The following is a 19,088-nucleotide window of genomic DNA, read 5'->3' on the forward strand; positions in this document are numbered from 1 at the left end:
GGCTGACCTGGAATTCACTCTGTCATCTCAGGGTGGCCTTGAACTCACGGTGATCCTCCTACCTCTGCCTCCCGAGTGCTGGTACGCCTCCTTTTCAACAGGTATGTTTTCGTGCTCTTTTTCCTCTTGTTCTTTTATGCCAATTTTGTTTCCTCGTGAGAACTTGGGACACTGTGACCCAGTCTAAGTTTTTATTCTTCTATGTTTTTGCTTTACAGTGTTTATTCTGTTGATTTGCTATCAAGTGACATACTGTCTTTTAAGTATTCAAAGCCACTTCCCTCAAAGTGCTGCTTCTACTATATCACTCAAATTTAAAGAAAAACTGTTCATAATAGGTTCTAAGTACTCATTCCCCCCCCCCCCCTTTGGTTTTTCAAGATAGAGTCTCCCTCTTGCCCAGGCTGATCTGGAATTCACTCATGGTGGCCTCGAACTCACGGCGATCCTACTACCTCTGCTTCCCAAGTGCTGGAAATAAAGGCATGTGCCACCATGCCTGGGTCGTGTTTTCTTTTATACACAAAGAAAATTTGAAAATGCGTTATTTTAAAAGATAACTTCTACATGCTTCTCAGCATTAATACAGAATTGTTTGAATTCATTATTTTCTGCTATCATAAAAATAGCATAAAATAATGAAAAGCCTCAAACTGTTGAACTGTTGATTCCAAATATGCATACAGAGTAATTACATTATTGAAATGTTTCATTCTTTGCTTATGAATGGGCAACCATTAAAATTTCTATACTTGCTTTAGACCCTGTAATTTATATATTTTGAGGCCACTTCATAAATATAATTTTTAACATATTCCTAATGAATTTTTACTATTTCTAGTGGCCTCCATCTTTAAGTGTAACTTTGACTTCCTGTCATGAAAACTTCAGATTTCTTTTAGTATTTGCCTATATTTTCTTTCATATTTTTTATTTCAGCCTCTCTATGCCTTATACTTTAGGTCATTTTTTCTTTTTTTTTTTAAGAGGTAGCGTCCCTGGAACTTGCACTGTAGTCCCAGGCTGGCCTCAAACTCACACCAATCTTCCTACCTCTTGCCTCCCAAGTGCTGGGATTAAAGGCATGTGACACTGGCTAAGTCTGTTTCTTTTAAATAGTCATCTCCTTTTTTGAAAAATGATTTGCCATTTATAACTCAGTATAATACATTTAATTAATTAATATGACTTGTAACACTTTTGTTTGGCGGTGAGGATCCAGCTAAGGGCCTTGCATATGCTAAGCAGTCAACTGAGTTATATCCATCCCTAGCTCTATTATCATTATCTTATTTGGACTCCCCACCCCCCCACCCCCACATAACTTCTGCCTTGATTTGTATGGTGTTATCTCCTTCCTAAACTTCTTTTTCTTTAGGATGTTTTGCCCTCTATATATTCTTTGAGAGGTTACTCCTGCAATTTGAAAACACCTTTTAAAGCAGTCAATCTTAAAACATTTAGCCATTTTTTTGAGAAGCAACTCAGAACACTTTAAGTCTAATTACCCTCACCCATCTTGTCAGTTTTTCTGCTATATTATTACTTGAATATTCCACATTAATCTTGCACAACAATGTTTATTTGGTTCTTACATTATTTACACTTTCCAAAAGTGTTTCATTATGATGGTTTTATATTAACAATGCTTTAAATTTACAAATACTTATCATTTAATTTGCTCATTAGTGCTTCAATTTCAGATTTTCCCTTTGGAGTAATTTTTCTGGCTGAAGATCCTTTTTTTGCCTCTGAAAATGCAGGACTGCAGATGTTGGGTTTCACTTCATGCACTTTGTGAACTGAGTTTCACAATTCTGAAGGTATTTTTCAATCTTCTTTTGGATACATAGTTGCTGTTGGAAAGCTTGAGCATTTGATTGACTTGCCTTCATAAGGATCTTATCTGCCTTGGGTTTTCTTTCTTTTTTTTTTTTTTTTTTTTTAAATGTGTGTGTGCATGTGCATGTTTGTGTGACAGTGATCATGAACATGCAGGTGGAGGCAAGAGAACAGCCCTGGGTGTCATCCTCAGGAATGCTATCCCCTCTTTAGAGACAAGGTCTCTCAGTGGCCTGGAGCTAACCAATTAGGCTACATTAATGGTCAGTGAACACCAGGGATCCTCTTGTGTTCATGTCCCCAACACTGGGAGCACACTGTGTGCCAATGCCGGGCTTTACATGGGTATTACAGACTGAACTCAAATCCTCTTGCTCGTGAAGCAAATACTATACTGAGCTATCTCTTTGGCCCCACTTTGGCTTTTTAAAGACCTTGTTTAGTATCTTGGGACTAATCATGGATTTTATTCTGAAACTGTGTTAGATATGTATTGTACTTGTTGAATTTGTGAACACGTTTTTCCAACAAGTGTGGAAAATTCTGTCACCTCTTCAAATATTGCCTCTCTTCCAACCTCTGTTTTCTGCCAGCAGATCTTCCTTCCAAAGCTCCTGACTTTGAAAATGTTTTCTAGTTGATGTTTCTTCTGACTGCTTAATGGACAATGTCTTTACATCTAGTTTCTAACTCCTGGACTTCAGCTGAGTCTACGACCACTAAAATAAAGTTTTTATTCCTGAGAGTTCCACTTGGTTCTTTTCCAGATCTGCCTATGGTTTCATCCTTCATTTCTTATGTTGTTGGTAAGAATTGGGAGGACTGACCTCAATGCTTAGTTTTTCCATAGCAGCTTCCTCTTGTGAACTAGTTTCATCTTTTGCCTGGTGATTCACAGTGATGAAATATTGTTGGATCATAACATATTGGAATTATAGACCTAAATTAGGGATGTTTCCACTGTGTTTCTGCCAGAGCTAGAGTAATGTAATGGAGGGATACTTCACGTTCTGAGTGTTGCATCTCAAGTTCATGTCTCAGTCCTTGTTTCTGGCTGAGGTAAAAGCATAACGCAGTGCACCTACTGGTACTGCCATCCAGGAAATCCGAGTCCATTTGTATCTGAAAACAATATGCACGATTCTCACCTAAAATATGTCCACCTTCATTTGAGCTATTCAAAAGTAGACTCCTTCAGAATCTAGCCTAACACATTGAAAGCAAAGGTCATACTGAATGTCGGCATGAGAAAACAAGAGGGCATTCCTTACAGAAGTTTTCTTGGGCCTTGGCCAGAACAAAGCATAACAAAGCATATTGTGGTAGAGCATAATTAGAGAAGTCTACGGGACGAACTTATTCCACAAATTGCTGTGGAAATTTCTCCTGATGCTCAATTATTGAAACATTATAGTTAATACTGACTATTCAAATTTTCAATGTTCTGGCCAATGTATGATTCTGTAATATCTCATTTCTTTAACCTTTAAAAAATAATGAATTTGTTCCATGCAACTTCCATCTAGGTTTATAACTTTATTTTGGGAAACCTGAGCCACATATATAATACAAGCAGGGCTAAACAAGGCAGCTGGTGGTTTTACGGTAGTCAGAAACAGCTAAAAGGCATTGTAGCAGACCTTGCTGCTACCATCTTAAATACAGGTGGATAGTTTATATCTTTATGTTTCAGTTGTTGCCCAATGTGTTCTGAAGGTCAGGGCACTCTGCGTCTCACCCTAATCACTGAAGTAGTGAAAGGAGATGCCTGCAGCAAGGACTGCAACTGCAAAGGCTGCGATCATACCTGAAAGCAAACACAAAACATGGAAATGGCATAAGCAAAAGAAAGGTTTAACTGACTGAACCTCGGCTATGAGGTGTGGACAGCAGATGGGCCTACAGAACAGCACACACAGCCCTATGCATACATGCAAACACTGTCATATAAATGCACAAGTATCTATGTACACTGACATGCACGCATACACAGTATACTTAGTTTAAATCAAAATACAACACCAGTGGGCTGAGTTCTTGACCATTATACTGCAGTCATTCATGTAGCTACTGGCACTTTCCATCATACACAATAAATACAGGCTTAATCTAAACCTTTCATGATATGAACATAATCTTAAAATAAAAAACTCAAGTGGTGGAGCACACCTAATTTAGTCCCAGCATTGGGGAGGCAGAGGATGGAGGATCACTGTGAATTCAAGGCCACCCTCAGACTACAATGTGAATTCCAGGTCAGCCCGAGCTAGTGAGACCCTACTGAGAAAACAAAATTAAAAAAAAAAAAAAACAAAAAAAAAACACCCAAGTTCAAAATATTTTTCAAAGTTCTAATAAGCTAAAATACCTGTATGTTGCTGGATTGTCACCATTATTGTCCTTTTGATTGGTTGCTCTGGCTGTTCCTCATTTGTGCTGTTCAATGAAGGTTCACTATTTATAGAGGAAGTCAGACAAGCTGAAAAAAAATCACAACTTTACCCAAAATGAGGACTGCCAGCTAAATCTGGGTTTTAAAGAACATAATAAACAATACATATAGTTAACACCATTTTCCTTCTTTTTTTAATACCATAACTTTGTTCATGATTGAAGCAGGTGCTTTGATTACTGACCTAAATCAGAAAGCCAGAACTAGAACTGAATAACTACCAGTATATTTAGTCACTAAGCTAAAAATGGGTTACAGACAGAAAATATTAAAAAGAATGCATGTGGCCCATAAAATCTAATTTACTATTTGGTGTACTACAGAAAAAGGTTGCTACCTTTTGATCCCTGAAATTTGAAGTACACAAGCAAAACATGATCTGAAATTTGACTTTGAAAAATTCTGAATGTAAACATAAGATTCTATGTCATTATGGTAACAGCAAATTATATGCATTAGCTATCTTAACGCTAATTAAAAGTATTTGACCTAATTTTATCTCCTTCCTTCCCTCTCTTTCTCTCTTTTTCTTCTTTAATCCTCCTCTCCACCCTCTTGCATAGTGCTAAAGAACTTTATGAAAACAAAATCTGACAGAAAAATCTCAGCAATTAAAGTAGAGGAAAGTAGCACTACTCAGGCTATAGCAGGGATTAAGAGCTCCTGGAGCCTGATTAGAGAGCCCATTCCTCATGAAGTAGAGTGCTGTTCAAACACACACACACACTTTCTCCCTCTCTCTCTCTCTCTTTCATACACACACACACAAAGGAGAGAGAGAAAGGAGGGGGAGAGGAGAGGGAGGGGAAGAAGAAGGAGAGGGGAAGGGACGGAAAAGCAATGGGAGTGGGTGGGAGAAAGGGAAAAAGAGAAGCCAAGGAGAAGGGAAGTGGAGATGAGAAAGAAAAGGAGTGAAACAATTCCATTGTATCAATTACTTTCTTCTTCTGGTGTTGCTGGGACAAAACACCTGACCAGAAGCCGCTTAGGGAAGGAAAGGATTTACTTGGCTTACAGTTTCAAGGGGAAGGTCATCATGGTAGGAATAGAAAACTGGTATCACACTGCCACAGAGCCAGGGAGGAAGTAGACACAGAACAACAAGCAGGGAGAGGCTATAAAACCTCCAGGCCCATCCCAATGACATGCTTCCTCCAGCAATGCTCCATCTCCTCAAGGTTCCACACCTTTCTGAACAGTGCCATCAACTAGGGAGGACATGTTATATTCAAACTGCTGCACTTACGACATAGTGAAATTTCTGCTTAAGTTTAAATAGCCTGCTGTTTTAATTGAAAATGTCCTTATAGATATATTGTATTACACTGTAAGTCATAAGCATGACACATAATCTTACTGAAATAGGTATCTGCAGAGAAAAGAAAAAACATTTATATACTTCCCACTAATTTCCTATACAGCAAAGTTTACTGTGATTTTCAAAAACACTAGTAACTACTCAGTAGAATCAAGGGTGCAATGATTCACTTCCCTCTTCCTCAAGTATAAAACTAAAGTACAAGTAGACAAAATGAAGTAACCCCCGCCCTTTCTTTTTTCAGTGCTACAGGTCAAACACTGAGCCTAGCACATTCTAGGAAAGTGCTTTACCACTGAGTTGCATCCCCTAACTGCTTCTCCTTTTATCAATTCTCACATCAATTAAATAACAAAAGGACAACAAATTCATATTATGAACAACCTCTACAATATTCAATACTTCCATAGTCAGTTTTCTCAGGGATGTGACCAATCAGTTCAACGCCTTTAAGTTTCTTCTAATCTGAGTGTACATGTCTAAAAGCTGAGTAGATGATTTTACTCTTGCTCAATAAACAAGTAGCTGGCTCTTATATTAGCAAATATCTAAAGTTTTTTGGTTTTTAGTCTTCAGGGCAATTAAATCTTTATATCAAATAAAGAAAAATAAAGGATGAAGCATGAGTTAGACCTATTTTCTTTGGGAAACTTTTTACTAAAATACATGTACAGGGCTGGGGACATGGCTCAGTGGTTAAAGTGCTGGTTGGCAAAGCCTAACAGCTTGGGTTCAATTCCTTAGTACCCATGTAAAGCCAGATGCACAAAGTGGCACATGAATCTGCATATTTGTTTGCAGTGGCTAGAGGCCCTGTTGTGCCAATTCTCCCTCTCTGCTCAGAAATTAATTAATTTATTTAAAAATACATGGGTAAAATGAGCACAAAATTATACTGTCAGGATATATTATACAGTTATTATATGTGCAGATCATGGTCAAATAATTAGAAGAAAGATAAGAACTCCAAGAAACTCCATCCCAATGCTCTTCTGCTTGCATTTTCAATCTATCATAGGAAACCATGAGATTCAATACCAATTTGAGGCAGTTTTAGTAAAGCAGAACACTTTTCAATATGAATATGTTCTTGCCATAATAATCTGTCAATTTGATTCTGCTGAGAGTCTAAATAATTTAACTTGGATTTCAGGTACTGTGTCATTTCATCACATCAAAATGTTATCTGAAAGTTAGATGCAAATAACATGATTCAACAGAAAGTCAGATTTTAACCACTCCTTAAATCCAGGTAATTTTAACTTCAAACAGATCTCAAATTAATCATGCAATAAAGTAACCTTTGTGAACAACTGTCAATAGGAAAAAAACCAGAGGGGCCATTATTCTAAACATGCAAAGATATAGGTATGTTTAGACTTCATTCTAAGCAGCTAGTGAGGAGGCAGGACTTCATGGAAGTTTGAAATGAAGTAGGAGGACTTGAACTCTTCAACTATTTGGGCTCCCTATCCCTGTACAAGTATAGTTGGCAATTTACTCAAAACTATACACCATTAGATGGGAACGTTGGCACTTAACTTCTGCAACTCCAACACTCAGGAGCAAATGTGAAAAATGCCTGGGCTACAAATAAAGTCCCTAGCTTAAAAAGAAACAAAGACAGGGAGGACAGGAGGATAGGAAAGAGGTAGAGGAAAAAAAGGTTAGGAATATATAGCTAGGTGGTAGAATGTGTCCCCAGCATACGTAAAGTCTCAAGTTTCTTGCTTACCATTGAAAGAAAAAAATTTAGTATCACTTGTTTTTCCTAAAAATTATCAATATTTCCTAGGTGTGATAGTGCGTATCTGCAACCTCGGCATTTGGAAGGCAGCAACAAGAGGATAATGAGTTCAAGGGCAGCCTGAACTATACATCAAGACTCTGTCCCAAAAGATGGAGGTCTAAGGATATTAAGACAGTGGTAAAAAGCTTGCCTACCATGCACAAGGTGCTAGCTAGCATCAACCCTCAAACTTGAACAAAGTAAGTATATACATAAACAATTCAACAGCAAAAAGTAACTTTGGTTCCAATGGCAGGACAAAATTAGCAAAGATGAGTTTCAATGGATTTTTACAGGTGTGTCTTAAAAATGTTTTCATTTGATACTATGGATAAAGTATATCTGAATTATGTCTATGAGATGACTAACACATCTAAGAAATTTAAAAACCACAGTTATCCCTCAACATAAGTGAGTCATTTTGACAAACAAATTGTTTTTCATCCCTTAAGTCACTTAAGAGTATGTTATTTTAAAATGCTTACTTGGCAAACTGTGTATTTTTAAACATAGCAACTACCTGGCAACAACATCAGCATAGAAACGAAAGGTGCACAATTCTTCCAATATGAACGGATAATTCTTGGGCTGAGGTTGTAGCGCAGTACAGGGAGAGTGCTTAGTATGCTCAATCACCGGCATAAATAAACAAATAAACAAACAAATAAATAAATCTAATACCAGATAACAGGCCTTTTAAGCAAAGGAAAGAATTTGGTTATTCATGTGTGTCATATTGATTTCTATCATATTGCCATGAATAGAACAAATGCTCAATAAATATTTGATGAGTAGATATAAGAAGAGCTGTAACTAGAATTGGTATTTCTTGGGCAACAATGAATGCAATTTGTTTTCATGTCTTTTAATGTTCAATACCCCTTAAAATATTATGAACTACTAAACCACAAAGCTCTTATTATATCCCTTTAAAACCTTGATCACATTTAAGATAATACACCACACAAGCCCTAAAATTCATCTGTCTGGTTAGGCATAAACTTGTGATTTTTTAAGAATAAAATAAGTGTGAAAAGTATGCTTCAGTTTCCTAAAATTACTTGTTTAGCATATGTCAGTCAACAAATATTTATGAACCATCACATTTTAGAGTTGTAATTCAGGTACAGAAATATTTTCTCATTTATTCTGAAAAATCTTAAGGCTAATGTGGAAGATCAATATTAAACATATAGATGATGATTTATATACTTACAAACATGCATAGTAATATACAAGAGCAGGATAGAAGACAAAACTATGGGAAAGTCCAGTGAAAGTGATCTAGTTTGAGCATGTAGAAGTTAGTATCTACACATATCTTTTTCAAATTTCATTTCACTACCGGGAGACAGGATCAGCATTTTAATGCTCTTTGGACTGCAATCGTTAGAACTGACAAGCCAGTAATTTGTTCAGCAACATTTCTTGAGAACCTATGAAGTGCTGAAACTGATGATTTGGAGACATGTTGGAAATAGCAATGAACAAAATAGGCAAAGTCCATTTCCCCATGAATCCTAAGAAAAATCAGTAAATGTTTGCTGAAATACACGTATTTTCTTAAGAGTTATAAACTTACTGGATTTAAAAAAATAATAATTTATTTTATTTTCATTTGAGAAGATGGGGGTGGGTCTAACAGAGGCACCCAGCCACTGCAAACCAACTTCAGATTCATGTGCCATCTTGTGCATCTGGCTTATGTGGGTCCTCTGGCTTTGCAAGCAAGCACCTTAATCACTAAGCCATCTCTCCAGGCCAAACTTACTGGATTTTAGTTTTGGTTTGGGGAAGTGTTGTGGTTTGATTCAGGTGTCCCCCATAAACTTAAGTATTCTGAATGCTAGTCTCCCCAGCTGAGAGCAATTAGAAATTAGAGCCTCCTGGAGGCAGTGTATTGTTGGGGGCGGGCTTATGGGTATCATAGCCAGTGTCCCGTTGCCAGTGTTTGGCACACTCTCCAGTTCCTGTTGTCCACCTTATATGGACTAGGGGGTGATGTCCACCCTCTGCTCATGCTGTTGTTTTCCCCTGCCATCATGGAGCTTCCCCTCAAGCCTGTAAATCAAAATAAACCTTTTCCCACAAGCTGCTCTTGGTCGGGTGATTTCTACCAGCAATGTGAACCTGACTACAACAGTAAAGTGGTGCCAAGGAATGGGATTTCTTTTTCTTTTTTTTAAATATTTTTTTGTTCATTATTTGTTTATTTATTTGAGAGTGACAGACACAGAGAGAAAGACAGATAGAGGGAGAAAGAAAGAATGGGTGCGCCAGGGCTTCCAGCCACTGCAAACGAACTCCAGACGCTTGCGCCCCCTTGTGCATCCTGGCTAACATGGGACCTGGGGAAACCGAGCCTCGAACCGGGGACCTTACGCTTCACAGGCAAGCACTTAACCGCTAAGCCATCTCTCTAGCCCGGAATGGGATTTCTGCTAGACACCTACCTGTGTGGCTTTCACCTTTTGGAGCTGATTTTCAAGAGGAATGTGAAAGAACTTAATACCTTGGCCTAAGAGATGCCTTGCAGTGCTATAAGTACAGCTTGAAGGACTATTCTGGTCAGAGCTGAAAGACCTGAATGCAGTAAGAACTGTGGACTACGAAGTTTGGCTTATGAGGGTGAGAAAGAACTTTGCTTGGACTGGGCCAGCAGTTTGTGTGAGAAGCTTGCTGTTATGCCCATGTCCTGAGAAGTTGTGTAGGGATGCTTTGCTTAGACATGAACCATTGTGAGCAGAGGGATATGGCATAGAAAGAAATCTTTAGGCTGAAACTGCTGCCTGTTCAGCTGCAATTGAGAGATTACAACCTTTGAGATTGGGCCAGCTGACCTGCATTGGGGCAACCGGAAGAATTTAGACTGTTTTGAAGGGGCCTGAGTGCTTCAGGAGTGTCCTATTCTTCAAAGTCTGCCTTATTGCCCCCTAGATTAACAAACTAGCACTCTACCTGATATTCTGGAGTATAAGAATTGCAGGAAGGAGAGGGTCATTTAGTTTACAACACGGTCTTGTGTTTTGAAAATGGCCATGGGCAGTGTGAAGCAGGTTTGCTGGATGCCTGCAAGGAAACCTGATGGAGCCGTGAAGATGAACAGTGGATTGCAGTGGAGACCCAGTGGAGCTACTGGGACCAAGAGATGTCTGCTAAGGAGAGCTGCTGGCCCCAATGAAATTTTCCACGACTATGAGTAACCTAGCCTAGAGGGGCAGAATTGAAATTCCACAGACTTGTTGCTGGTTAGAATTACAGGACCAGGTGACTTGTTACTGGCTAGAGTTGTTGGGCTTGAAATTACAGAGTTTGACATTTGCCCTGGTTGTTTTAGATCTTGTATCAGCTGAATATTTGTTTGCTATGCCCAATGCCATCTTGTTTATTCTGTGCCATAATGGGTTTTTTGGGAGGGGGACTGTATTGGTATTATGGCTCAGGTAAAAGACCTTGGGGTATGGGGATATTTGAACATCACAAAGATTGATAGAAACTACAGGGACTTTTAAATTTGTGCTGAATGCATTGCTTTTTACATCATGAATGGTTATCAGTTTATGGGAGCCGGGGTAGAATATGATGGTTTGATTCAGGTGTGCCCATAAACTTAGGAATTCTGAATGCTAGTCTCTCCAGCTGAAAGCAATTGGAAATTGAAGCCTCCTGGAGGCAGTGTATTGCTGGGGGCAGGCTTATGGGTGTTATAGCCAGTGTCCTCTTGCCAATGTTTGGCACACTCTCCAGTTCCTGTTGTCCACCTTATTTGGGCCAGTAGGTGATGTCCACCCTTTGCTCATGCCATCGCTTTCCCCTGCCATTGTGGAGCTTCCCCTCAAGCCTATTAGCCAAAATAAACCTCTTTTTCCCACAAGCTGCTCTTGGTCAGGTGATTTCTACCAGCAGTGTGAACCTGAATGCAACGGGAAGCTTAGGCATGCTGCCATAGCAATTGCCTTAATTAGCTAACTTGTGGGCTGGGAAGATACTCAGTGGTAAAGTACTTGAACTTGGCTTCCAAGTAAAAGCCAGGTACATACCAAGTGCCTGTAATTCCAGCACTCAGAGGCAGAGACAGGAGGAGCCCCAAGTCGTGCTGGATAGGTGGTGTTAGCCGAGAATCAGCAAGCTCCAGGTTCAGTAAGACATGCTATCTCAAAAAGGAAGGAGGAGAGGAACTGAGGAAGACACTCCGTGTCAGCCTGTGCCCTCCATATGCATGTGCACCAGCACCAATGAGTGCCCACACATACAAACGTACGTATACACATGCAAAAGAAGAGCTACCTTGTATTACAACAGGTAATTGTAGAAAGTACAGGTACTTGATGTTTTTAATGTCAGCAGTATGAAGAGAGGATACAAGCCTCTGTTATTAACTGAGGCTAGAACTGTCATTAAGTGTCATGCAAGATATAATGTAAACACTAGTCTATAAACTCATGTATAAAACACAATAGTGAAAAAATAAAATAAAAAATTAAACAATGAGATAAAAATATATAAAAGATGATAATAATTTTAAAAAAACTAAGTGAATTCTCTTTTTCAAATCAGTACCTGATTTCTAAAGCAACTGAGGAGTGGTGTACATTTCAGATGCAGTGCTGCTCTTTAATTTAGGAACATGGGCTGGAGAGATGGCTTAGCGGTTAAGAGCTTGCCTGTGAAGCCTAAGGACCCCGGTTTGAGGCTCGGTTCCCCAGGTCCCACGTTAGCCAGATGCACAAGGGGGCGCACGCGTCTGGAGCTCATTTGCAGTGGCTGGAAGCCCTGGCGCGCCCATTCTCTCTCTCTCCCTCTATCTGTCTTTCTATCTGTGTCTGTCGCTCTCAAATAAAAAAAAAAAAAAGAACAAAAAAAAATAATTTAGGAATGTGATGCTAATGTGACAAAGAATTTGAAAACTACAATATATATATATGATAACACATTCAAGATTCTAGATAGCAAGTGTTCTACTGTTATACACACACACACACACACACACACACACACACACAATGGAGCCAATTGACTATGTAGTAAAATTTCTGAAACTATGAGCCAAAATATGTATCTCCTTCCTTCAAAGTGTTTTTCTCAAGTATTGTCACAATGGCAAAGTAAAAAACACATGATTGTTATTTTTGTATTTGTAGTTTTTAAACTGGAGCCTAGCACACAGCAGATGCTAAATAAATAATATTTGATAATATGAGAACAAAGCCATCAATACTTTCCATCTTTCCGTTAGTGGCAGAACACCATCAGAGCATAGCTGAAAATTTCCTATCACCTACTGTAGAACAACACGCTTCACACTTTAGTAGTTATCCTGGAGTAAACAAGCCTATTACAATGCAGATATATAAAAGTATAGTGCATTAAGTTAAGTATAACACATAGCACTAGATAAAAGAAAGAAGTATTCTGTTTGACTGTACAATACTACTTTCCATGGTTACAATTATTTTAGGGTGAAATCATAGTTCTAAAAATAAGTTACTGTATAATAGCAATCCCTAAGCTGAGGATTTGTACTTGCACAGAACTGCACTTGCACAGAATGCTTGAGGGGCTGGGATCTATCCCTAGCACTGCCAAATAAAGAAAAATAGTATGGCATAATTTCATCAGTACCAGTCTCATGCACCTGCAGTGTGGTGGTTTGATTCAGGTGTCCCCCATAAACTTAGGTGTTCTGAATGCTAGATTCCTAGCTCATGGATATTTGGGAAGTAACGCCTCCTGGAGGGAGTGTACTGTTGGGGGCGGGCTTATGAGTGTTATAGCCAATTTTCCCTTGCCAGTGTTAGGCACACCCTCCTGCTGCTTTGGTGCACCTTATGTTGGCCAGGGGGTGATGTCCACCCTCTGCTCATGCCATCGTTTCCCCCTGCCATTGTAGAGCTTCCCCTTGAGTCTGTAAGCCAAAATAAATCTCTTTTTCCCAAGCTGCACTTGGTTGGGTGATTTCTACCAGCAATGTGAACTGGACTGCAACATCACATTAGCCTCTCTATTGCATCAAGATGGTATCACATTGAATGGCTGACCTATACAGCCTAGGCTTGTGTTAAAACCATTCTTAAGGTATTCACAACAAATGACATTAGCCAAAGATATTTCTCTGAATGTATTTCTATTGTTAAGCAACAAATGAATACATTAAGTTCAATTCAGATGACATATTTCAGAAAAGGTTATGTCAGAGTATATTTAAGGAAGTAATTTTAAAGTTTTTAAAGTCACCCTGTGAAAGTTATAGAACTCTTCCCACAAAATATACAATCATTTTTAAAATAGTTTATTTTATTTATGAGAGAGAGAGAAGATGGGTGTGCCAAGACACATGCACCATTTGCAGTTGGCTTATGTGGGTTCTGGGGAATTGAACCTGGATCCTTAGGCTTCTCAAACAAGTGCATTTATTACTATGCCATCTCTCCAGCCCTATACTATTATTTTTAGGTGTTGTGTAGGCCTCTAAAAGCCAGCTCTAGCCTGAAGGGTTTTGGCCATCATAAGTTAAAAATTCCTAATTTAAAGGAAGGTAAACAAAATGTGTGGATGATGTGATCTGGAAGCTATGAAAAGAGAATCACTAAGTATGGGGGAGTACTTGGCTTTGAAATATTTACCACAGCTACTGTCAGATTTCAGGCATGAGCACAAGAAGCAGACCACGCTCCTAAATATGGGCTACAGGAGGGCAGACAGGCACTCAAAATAAAGAAGCACAGACTGAATACTCAGCTTCTTGGGATACACATTAGTGTATCAGAAAAACTTTAAGCTCAGTCAACTATCACAATCCCAACAACATCCACTCAGGTTCTGAATAACTCAATGGCTCTGGAACTACTGTTAGGTGTAGGGACAGAGAAGTGAACAAGACAAAAACCCCTGCTCATGACTGAGTATTAGATTGACAAAGGTAATGGAAGTATAACCCGAGAATCCACATTTTGATAAACAGGAAAACAGTTTCAATTTTAACAGTGTATTGTTTGGGGAGGACAGAGGTCCCTCTATTTTACCTATAATAGGTAGCTCTGGATTCCTGGCCTCAAGAAGAGATCTTCCTGCCTCAGCTTACTAAGCATCTAGTCTTACAGGCCCAGATCCAGTATATCTGGTTCCAATGTACTTTCAAAAAGTAGATAGTTCCTATCTGCTTAGTAATAAGCTAGTTGTACTTTAGAGAAATATCAGTTTTCAAAAGATTCACATAGCTGCTTCTTTGACACCAAATACTTAGCAATTTAAAAGTTATTTTTCTCTTCAAAACAAAGTCACCATTTTAATTATCAATACTAATTTGGATGAGTTATTGAAATGAGTTATTGAAAAACTAAATCTAGAAGGTCTTCAACACCTTATTGATAGATTTGAAATTCTCTACTCAAAAACTAAATGGGCTCACTATAATGAGTGTACTCTTTTCTTCGTGTGGGGGAGGAGAGACTAGCTATGCAAATAGGAATAAATAAACTAAAAGTTGTTACATTCAGATTTCATAAACATTCAAAAGTTATCAGAAAGTCTACAAGCACAAATTTCTAAAGTTGTTCTTTACTCAATATCTATTGATATGTACAAATAACTACTTTTGTTACATGTTTTTAAATAACTGAGGAAGACAAATATACTTACAAATTTATTTATAGACATGTTTTTATGACTTAAATTCATTAGAAATTAAAAAAAAAATCAAACACAAAGCAAAGCAAAAAATAAAATAACCCCCAAAATAAAATCCTTCCAAAAGCTAAGGTCATATGTTAAACCAATGAGTAGGAGATAACATGTGCTGCAACATGGATGTGGTGGTTTAAATGTGAAATGTCTCCCATAGGCTAATATGTCTGAACATTTGGTCCCTGGCTGGTGGCACTGTGAGGTTAGGACATGTAGGGGAAGGAACCTGGCTGGAAGTTTGTTACTTGGAGGTGGACTTGGGTGTTCCAGCTCAGCCCTTCTTGCTCTTCTCTACTACTCTGCTGATGTGACAATGTGGTGCCGGTTTCCTGCTCTTGTCATGCTTTCTCTGCCAAGGTGGACTCTATCCTCTGGAACTGTAAGCCAAAAATAAGCCATGTCTTCCCCTAAGTTGCTTCTGGCCAGAAACCTTGTCCCAGAAATGAGAAAGTAACTGACACAATTGGATAGTACTACAAATCTATGCCCAGTGAAAATAATCTTGAATTAATTTTGGAAATTGTCTACTACCCTTTATGAAGTACCTATTATATGATGAGGATATGAAGACAATGACAAATTACATGGAAAAAATAAACAGTTTAAAAAACATGTTTAATTAAAAAAACAGCTTTGAGAAAATTTTTCTCATATTTAAATACCTGAAAGTTACACATTTTCATGTATTTAATGCTAAATGTGTCTTATGAGGATCTACTTATTAGCCTTGAAAAAACTTGATGTATATTAAACTTTGGCAAAGCATGCATTGTATATTTCTACATGTAAAACTCTTCCACATATATTTTTAAATACCTATTAATATTATGAGGTACCAAGTAGAATTGGTTTTAAAGAAATTTAATGAGCTGGAGATAGTATGCTTTTCATGCATAAAGAACTGAGTTCCGCCCCAAGTATCAAAGTAAATGCCATGCATGGTAGTGCATATCTGTAAGCCAAGCACTAGGAAGGCAGAGACAGGTTGCCTGGAGCTCATCAGCCTGTTAATCTAGCCTAATTGGTGAAATCTGGGCCAGTGAGGGGCTATCTCAAATGAGATGGACAGCATTCTTGAGGATGACAATCAGGGTTATCCTCTGGTTTTCATAGGCACACATGCTTCCCCTGCCAAACACATGTATGTCCAACACACAGACTAAGGTAATCTCAAAGACAAGTGGCATTTAAACTTGACACTTAGGTAAACTTAGTTGTAGTCTAATCAGGTTTTTAATTACCTGCGTTTACTTCCTCGGCAATTTCCAAATCTTCTATTTGAATTGTATGGTCTAACATCTCTATAAAATGGTCTTTGATCTCTTCAGCTGATTCATCACCAAATTTATAATCACATAATGTTACAGTGGATCCAGCAATGGGAACAAAAACCCGGTGAGGGAGTACATGGAATTCTTTTTCAGAATCTAAAAGAAGGAACATTATCAATATTTAGATATATCTGCTACAGGTATCAAGAAAAATATTTCAGAACTACATAAAAAACAGAAATAAATGTTGATGTGACAATTCTTTTTCACTTTGTGTTGGACATGACACAGAACTGCTCTGAGTTGTCTTTTAACTCAACTCTGCTAGGGCTTAAATGATATGCCTATGAAACACGTAGACCTTTCATTGCCTTCATGCTTATAGGACCACTGTTCCATGATGGAACATTCAAAAGCTATTTTGTAACTAATCTAAAGTTGATGCCTTTTTTGTTTGCCATAACCTTACAAATACTGTGAATTTTTTAGCTGACTTTTTCTTCACATGTATGGTTAAAGTCAAATTAAGAGCCTGACTTACATAATGTATACAGGAAATGACTGCACACATTTTTATGTTAATGTCACTGTTAACTTCACCTCACTATGTCACATATGTTTAGAAAATCAACGAATACATTTGGTATAACAACCTAACCAACAACCCCATCTTGTTTTCTTTGATTTTCTTTTGAGATAACTGTTGCTCCATAGCCCAGGTCTTTAATTCAGGATCCTCCCACCTTAGATTCCCAAATGCTAGGGATTATATGGGTGACAAGCCAGCATGCTGCTTAACTTTCTATTTCATATTCTTTTTGCTTCACTATTTAATTTTTTTTTGGTTCACTTGTAATGTCTTTGTGTAAAGAGCCCTAAATAAGTTCCAACAACAACAACAAAACCCTGAATTCATGTAAACCATGAATAAGTATGGTAATTTTTCTACAAACCATAATCTCCACAAATTTCTAAAATAAGGCACTACAGTTATATAAACACATAACTGGTGTTTTAGCTCAAGATTCAATTCTTACAAACACAATAGTAGAGATTTTTACAAAGAATAACCCCTGTGTCTGTGTCAGGTATGATTAAAAAGTTATCAATATAAATATCAGGTAGAAAACTATTTTAATAGCAACCTACATTTTCTTATCAAGAAATTGATGGTCTCTTTGTATAATTACAAACAGAAGATAATGAATTCCCTAAGTGTCATGAGAAATGGTTTAATTTATTACTTCCCAATTCAGGGTATGATTTCGTTTGCTTATGAGATGTGGAGAATTTTGTTCTATGACCAGACTGCCTCCTAGCTGTAGAAGTAAATTACTGCAATTGGTACTGAAGCATGTAAATTCTCATATTGAAATCAGGGCAATAATTTGTGTTCTAACCCAAAAGATAATTGAAACAGCTTGTGTTATGATGTACATGGATAATTGGCATGCAAAAATTTTAAATCATTTCAAAATTTGCCTGGAAAAAGAATATGCTATAAGATCAAACTAAAAAAAATATTTAACTTTGAATTTTTCTAAGATTTATTTTTATTTATTTATTAGAGGTAGAGAGAGAGAAAGAGTGAGTGAAAATGGGCGTGCCAGGGCCTCTAGCCATTGCAAATGAACTCCAGACGCATGCACCACCATGTGCATTTGGCTTACATGGGACCTGGAGAATCAAGCCTGGGTCCTTAGGCTTCATAGGCATATGCCTTCACTGCTAAGCCATCTCTCTACCCATGATTTTTTTTTTAAGTTGACAATTTATTATCTAAATAAGACTATTTTCTTAATTGGCCTGAAATTAAAAGTTTTATCAGATTAGCTTAAATTGAAATGTTTTTGTCTGTTTTAAACTTATTCAAATAATAGTAATGAAAGTTACTACAAAATTTTGAGCCTGGCACCATTCAGCTCTTGTCACTACCATTTTGCAGGTATTGCTCTGTTTGTTTTTCTTTTGTGGTTCTGGGGACAGAATCTGGGCTGTCATACATGCTAGGCAAGTGTTCTGCCATTAAACAATGCAATGTCCTAGCCTCCTGTCACTGTTACGTGACATAGCAGAAGCCAGACTGAGCTTATCAGGCAGACTCCATACACTTGAAACCTCCAAAACCATAAGCCTTTCTTTATAAGAAGCTGTGGTAGTTTGAATGGATGACCCCTAATATATTCAGGAGTTTATTAAAGACTGGAGGAGGTATCGCTGTGGGTAGATCTTAGGCTCCAGCCCTGAGGTGGATCTGATTCCAACCTAAAATATGTTAAGTGCCTGAGTTCTGCCTGGGGTTCCTAAGTGTGCTTGCTTGTGGTGGCTTTTGGCTTTTCTCTCTGCTTGGTCCTCTAAGAGGGTCCTACCTTCTTCTGCCATTATGGAAACTCCACTGGATCTGTAAGCTTCAAATAAATTCCCTTGTTCCTTAACCATGCCTAGTTTGGAGGTTCACCTCAGGGACCTGAGGCTGTCTACTACAAAAGCCTATCTCAAGTATATTGTAATAGTTGCAAAAAGCAAATATACTAGCCAAGGACTTCAAAGTCTTTCCTCTTACTGCCAAATTATACAGTCCATTCTCTTTGTCCAAGTCCCAAAACCACTCAATTACCCAGAAAACTTTTCACTTTTTAAAAACCTAGAACTAGATGAACATAATAAGTTCAACATGGGACATATATATCATCTCCTCCAAAGCTCAGAGGCCATAGCAGAAGATGAAGGAAG

The 19,088-nt window shown here is 38.0% G+C and overlaps 1 protein-coding gene across 2 annotated transcripts in view; it reads right to left on the reverse strand.

Annotated features, from left to right (window-relative positions):
• Window positions 1–3,365: 3,365 nt before the first annotated feature.
• The window catches only part of Odr4 (odr-4 GPCR localization factor homolog), a 41,109-nt gene continuing 25,386 nt past the window's right edge, over window positions 3,366–19,088 (reverse strand). For both annotated transcript variants that reach the window (XM_045146985.1, XM_045146988.1), the window contains 3 exons: window positions 16,326–16,511; window positions 4,211–4,321; window positions 3,366–3,649 (listed from right to left, as the gene is read on the reverse strand). In XM_045146985.1, coding sequence (XP_045002920.1) covers window positions 3,582–3,649; window positions 4,211–4,321; window positions 16,326–16,511 — 365 coding nt within the window. In that variant the 3' untranslated portion in view covers window positions 3,366–3,581. The remainder of the gene's footprint in view (window positions 3,650–4,210; window positions 4,322–16,325; window positions 16,512–19,088) is intronic.

The sequence above is a fragment of the Jaculus jaculus genome, chromosome 1, assembly GCF_020740685.1.
Source record: "Jaculus jaculus isolate mJacJac1 chromosome 1, mJacJac1.mat.Y.cur, whole genome shotgun sequence".
Lineage (NCBI taxonomy): Eukaryota > Metazoa > Chordata > Mammalia > Rodentia > Dipodidae > Jaculus > Jaculus jaculus.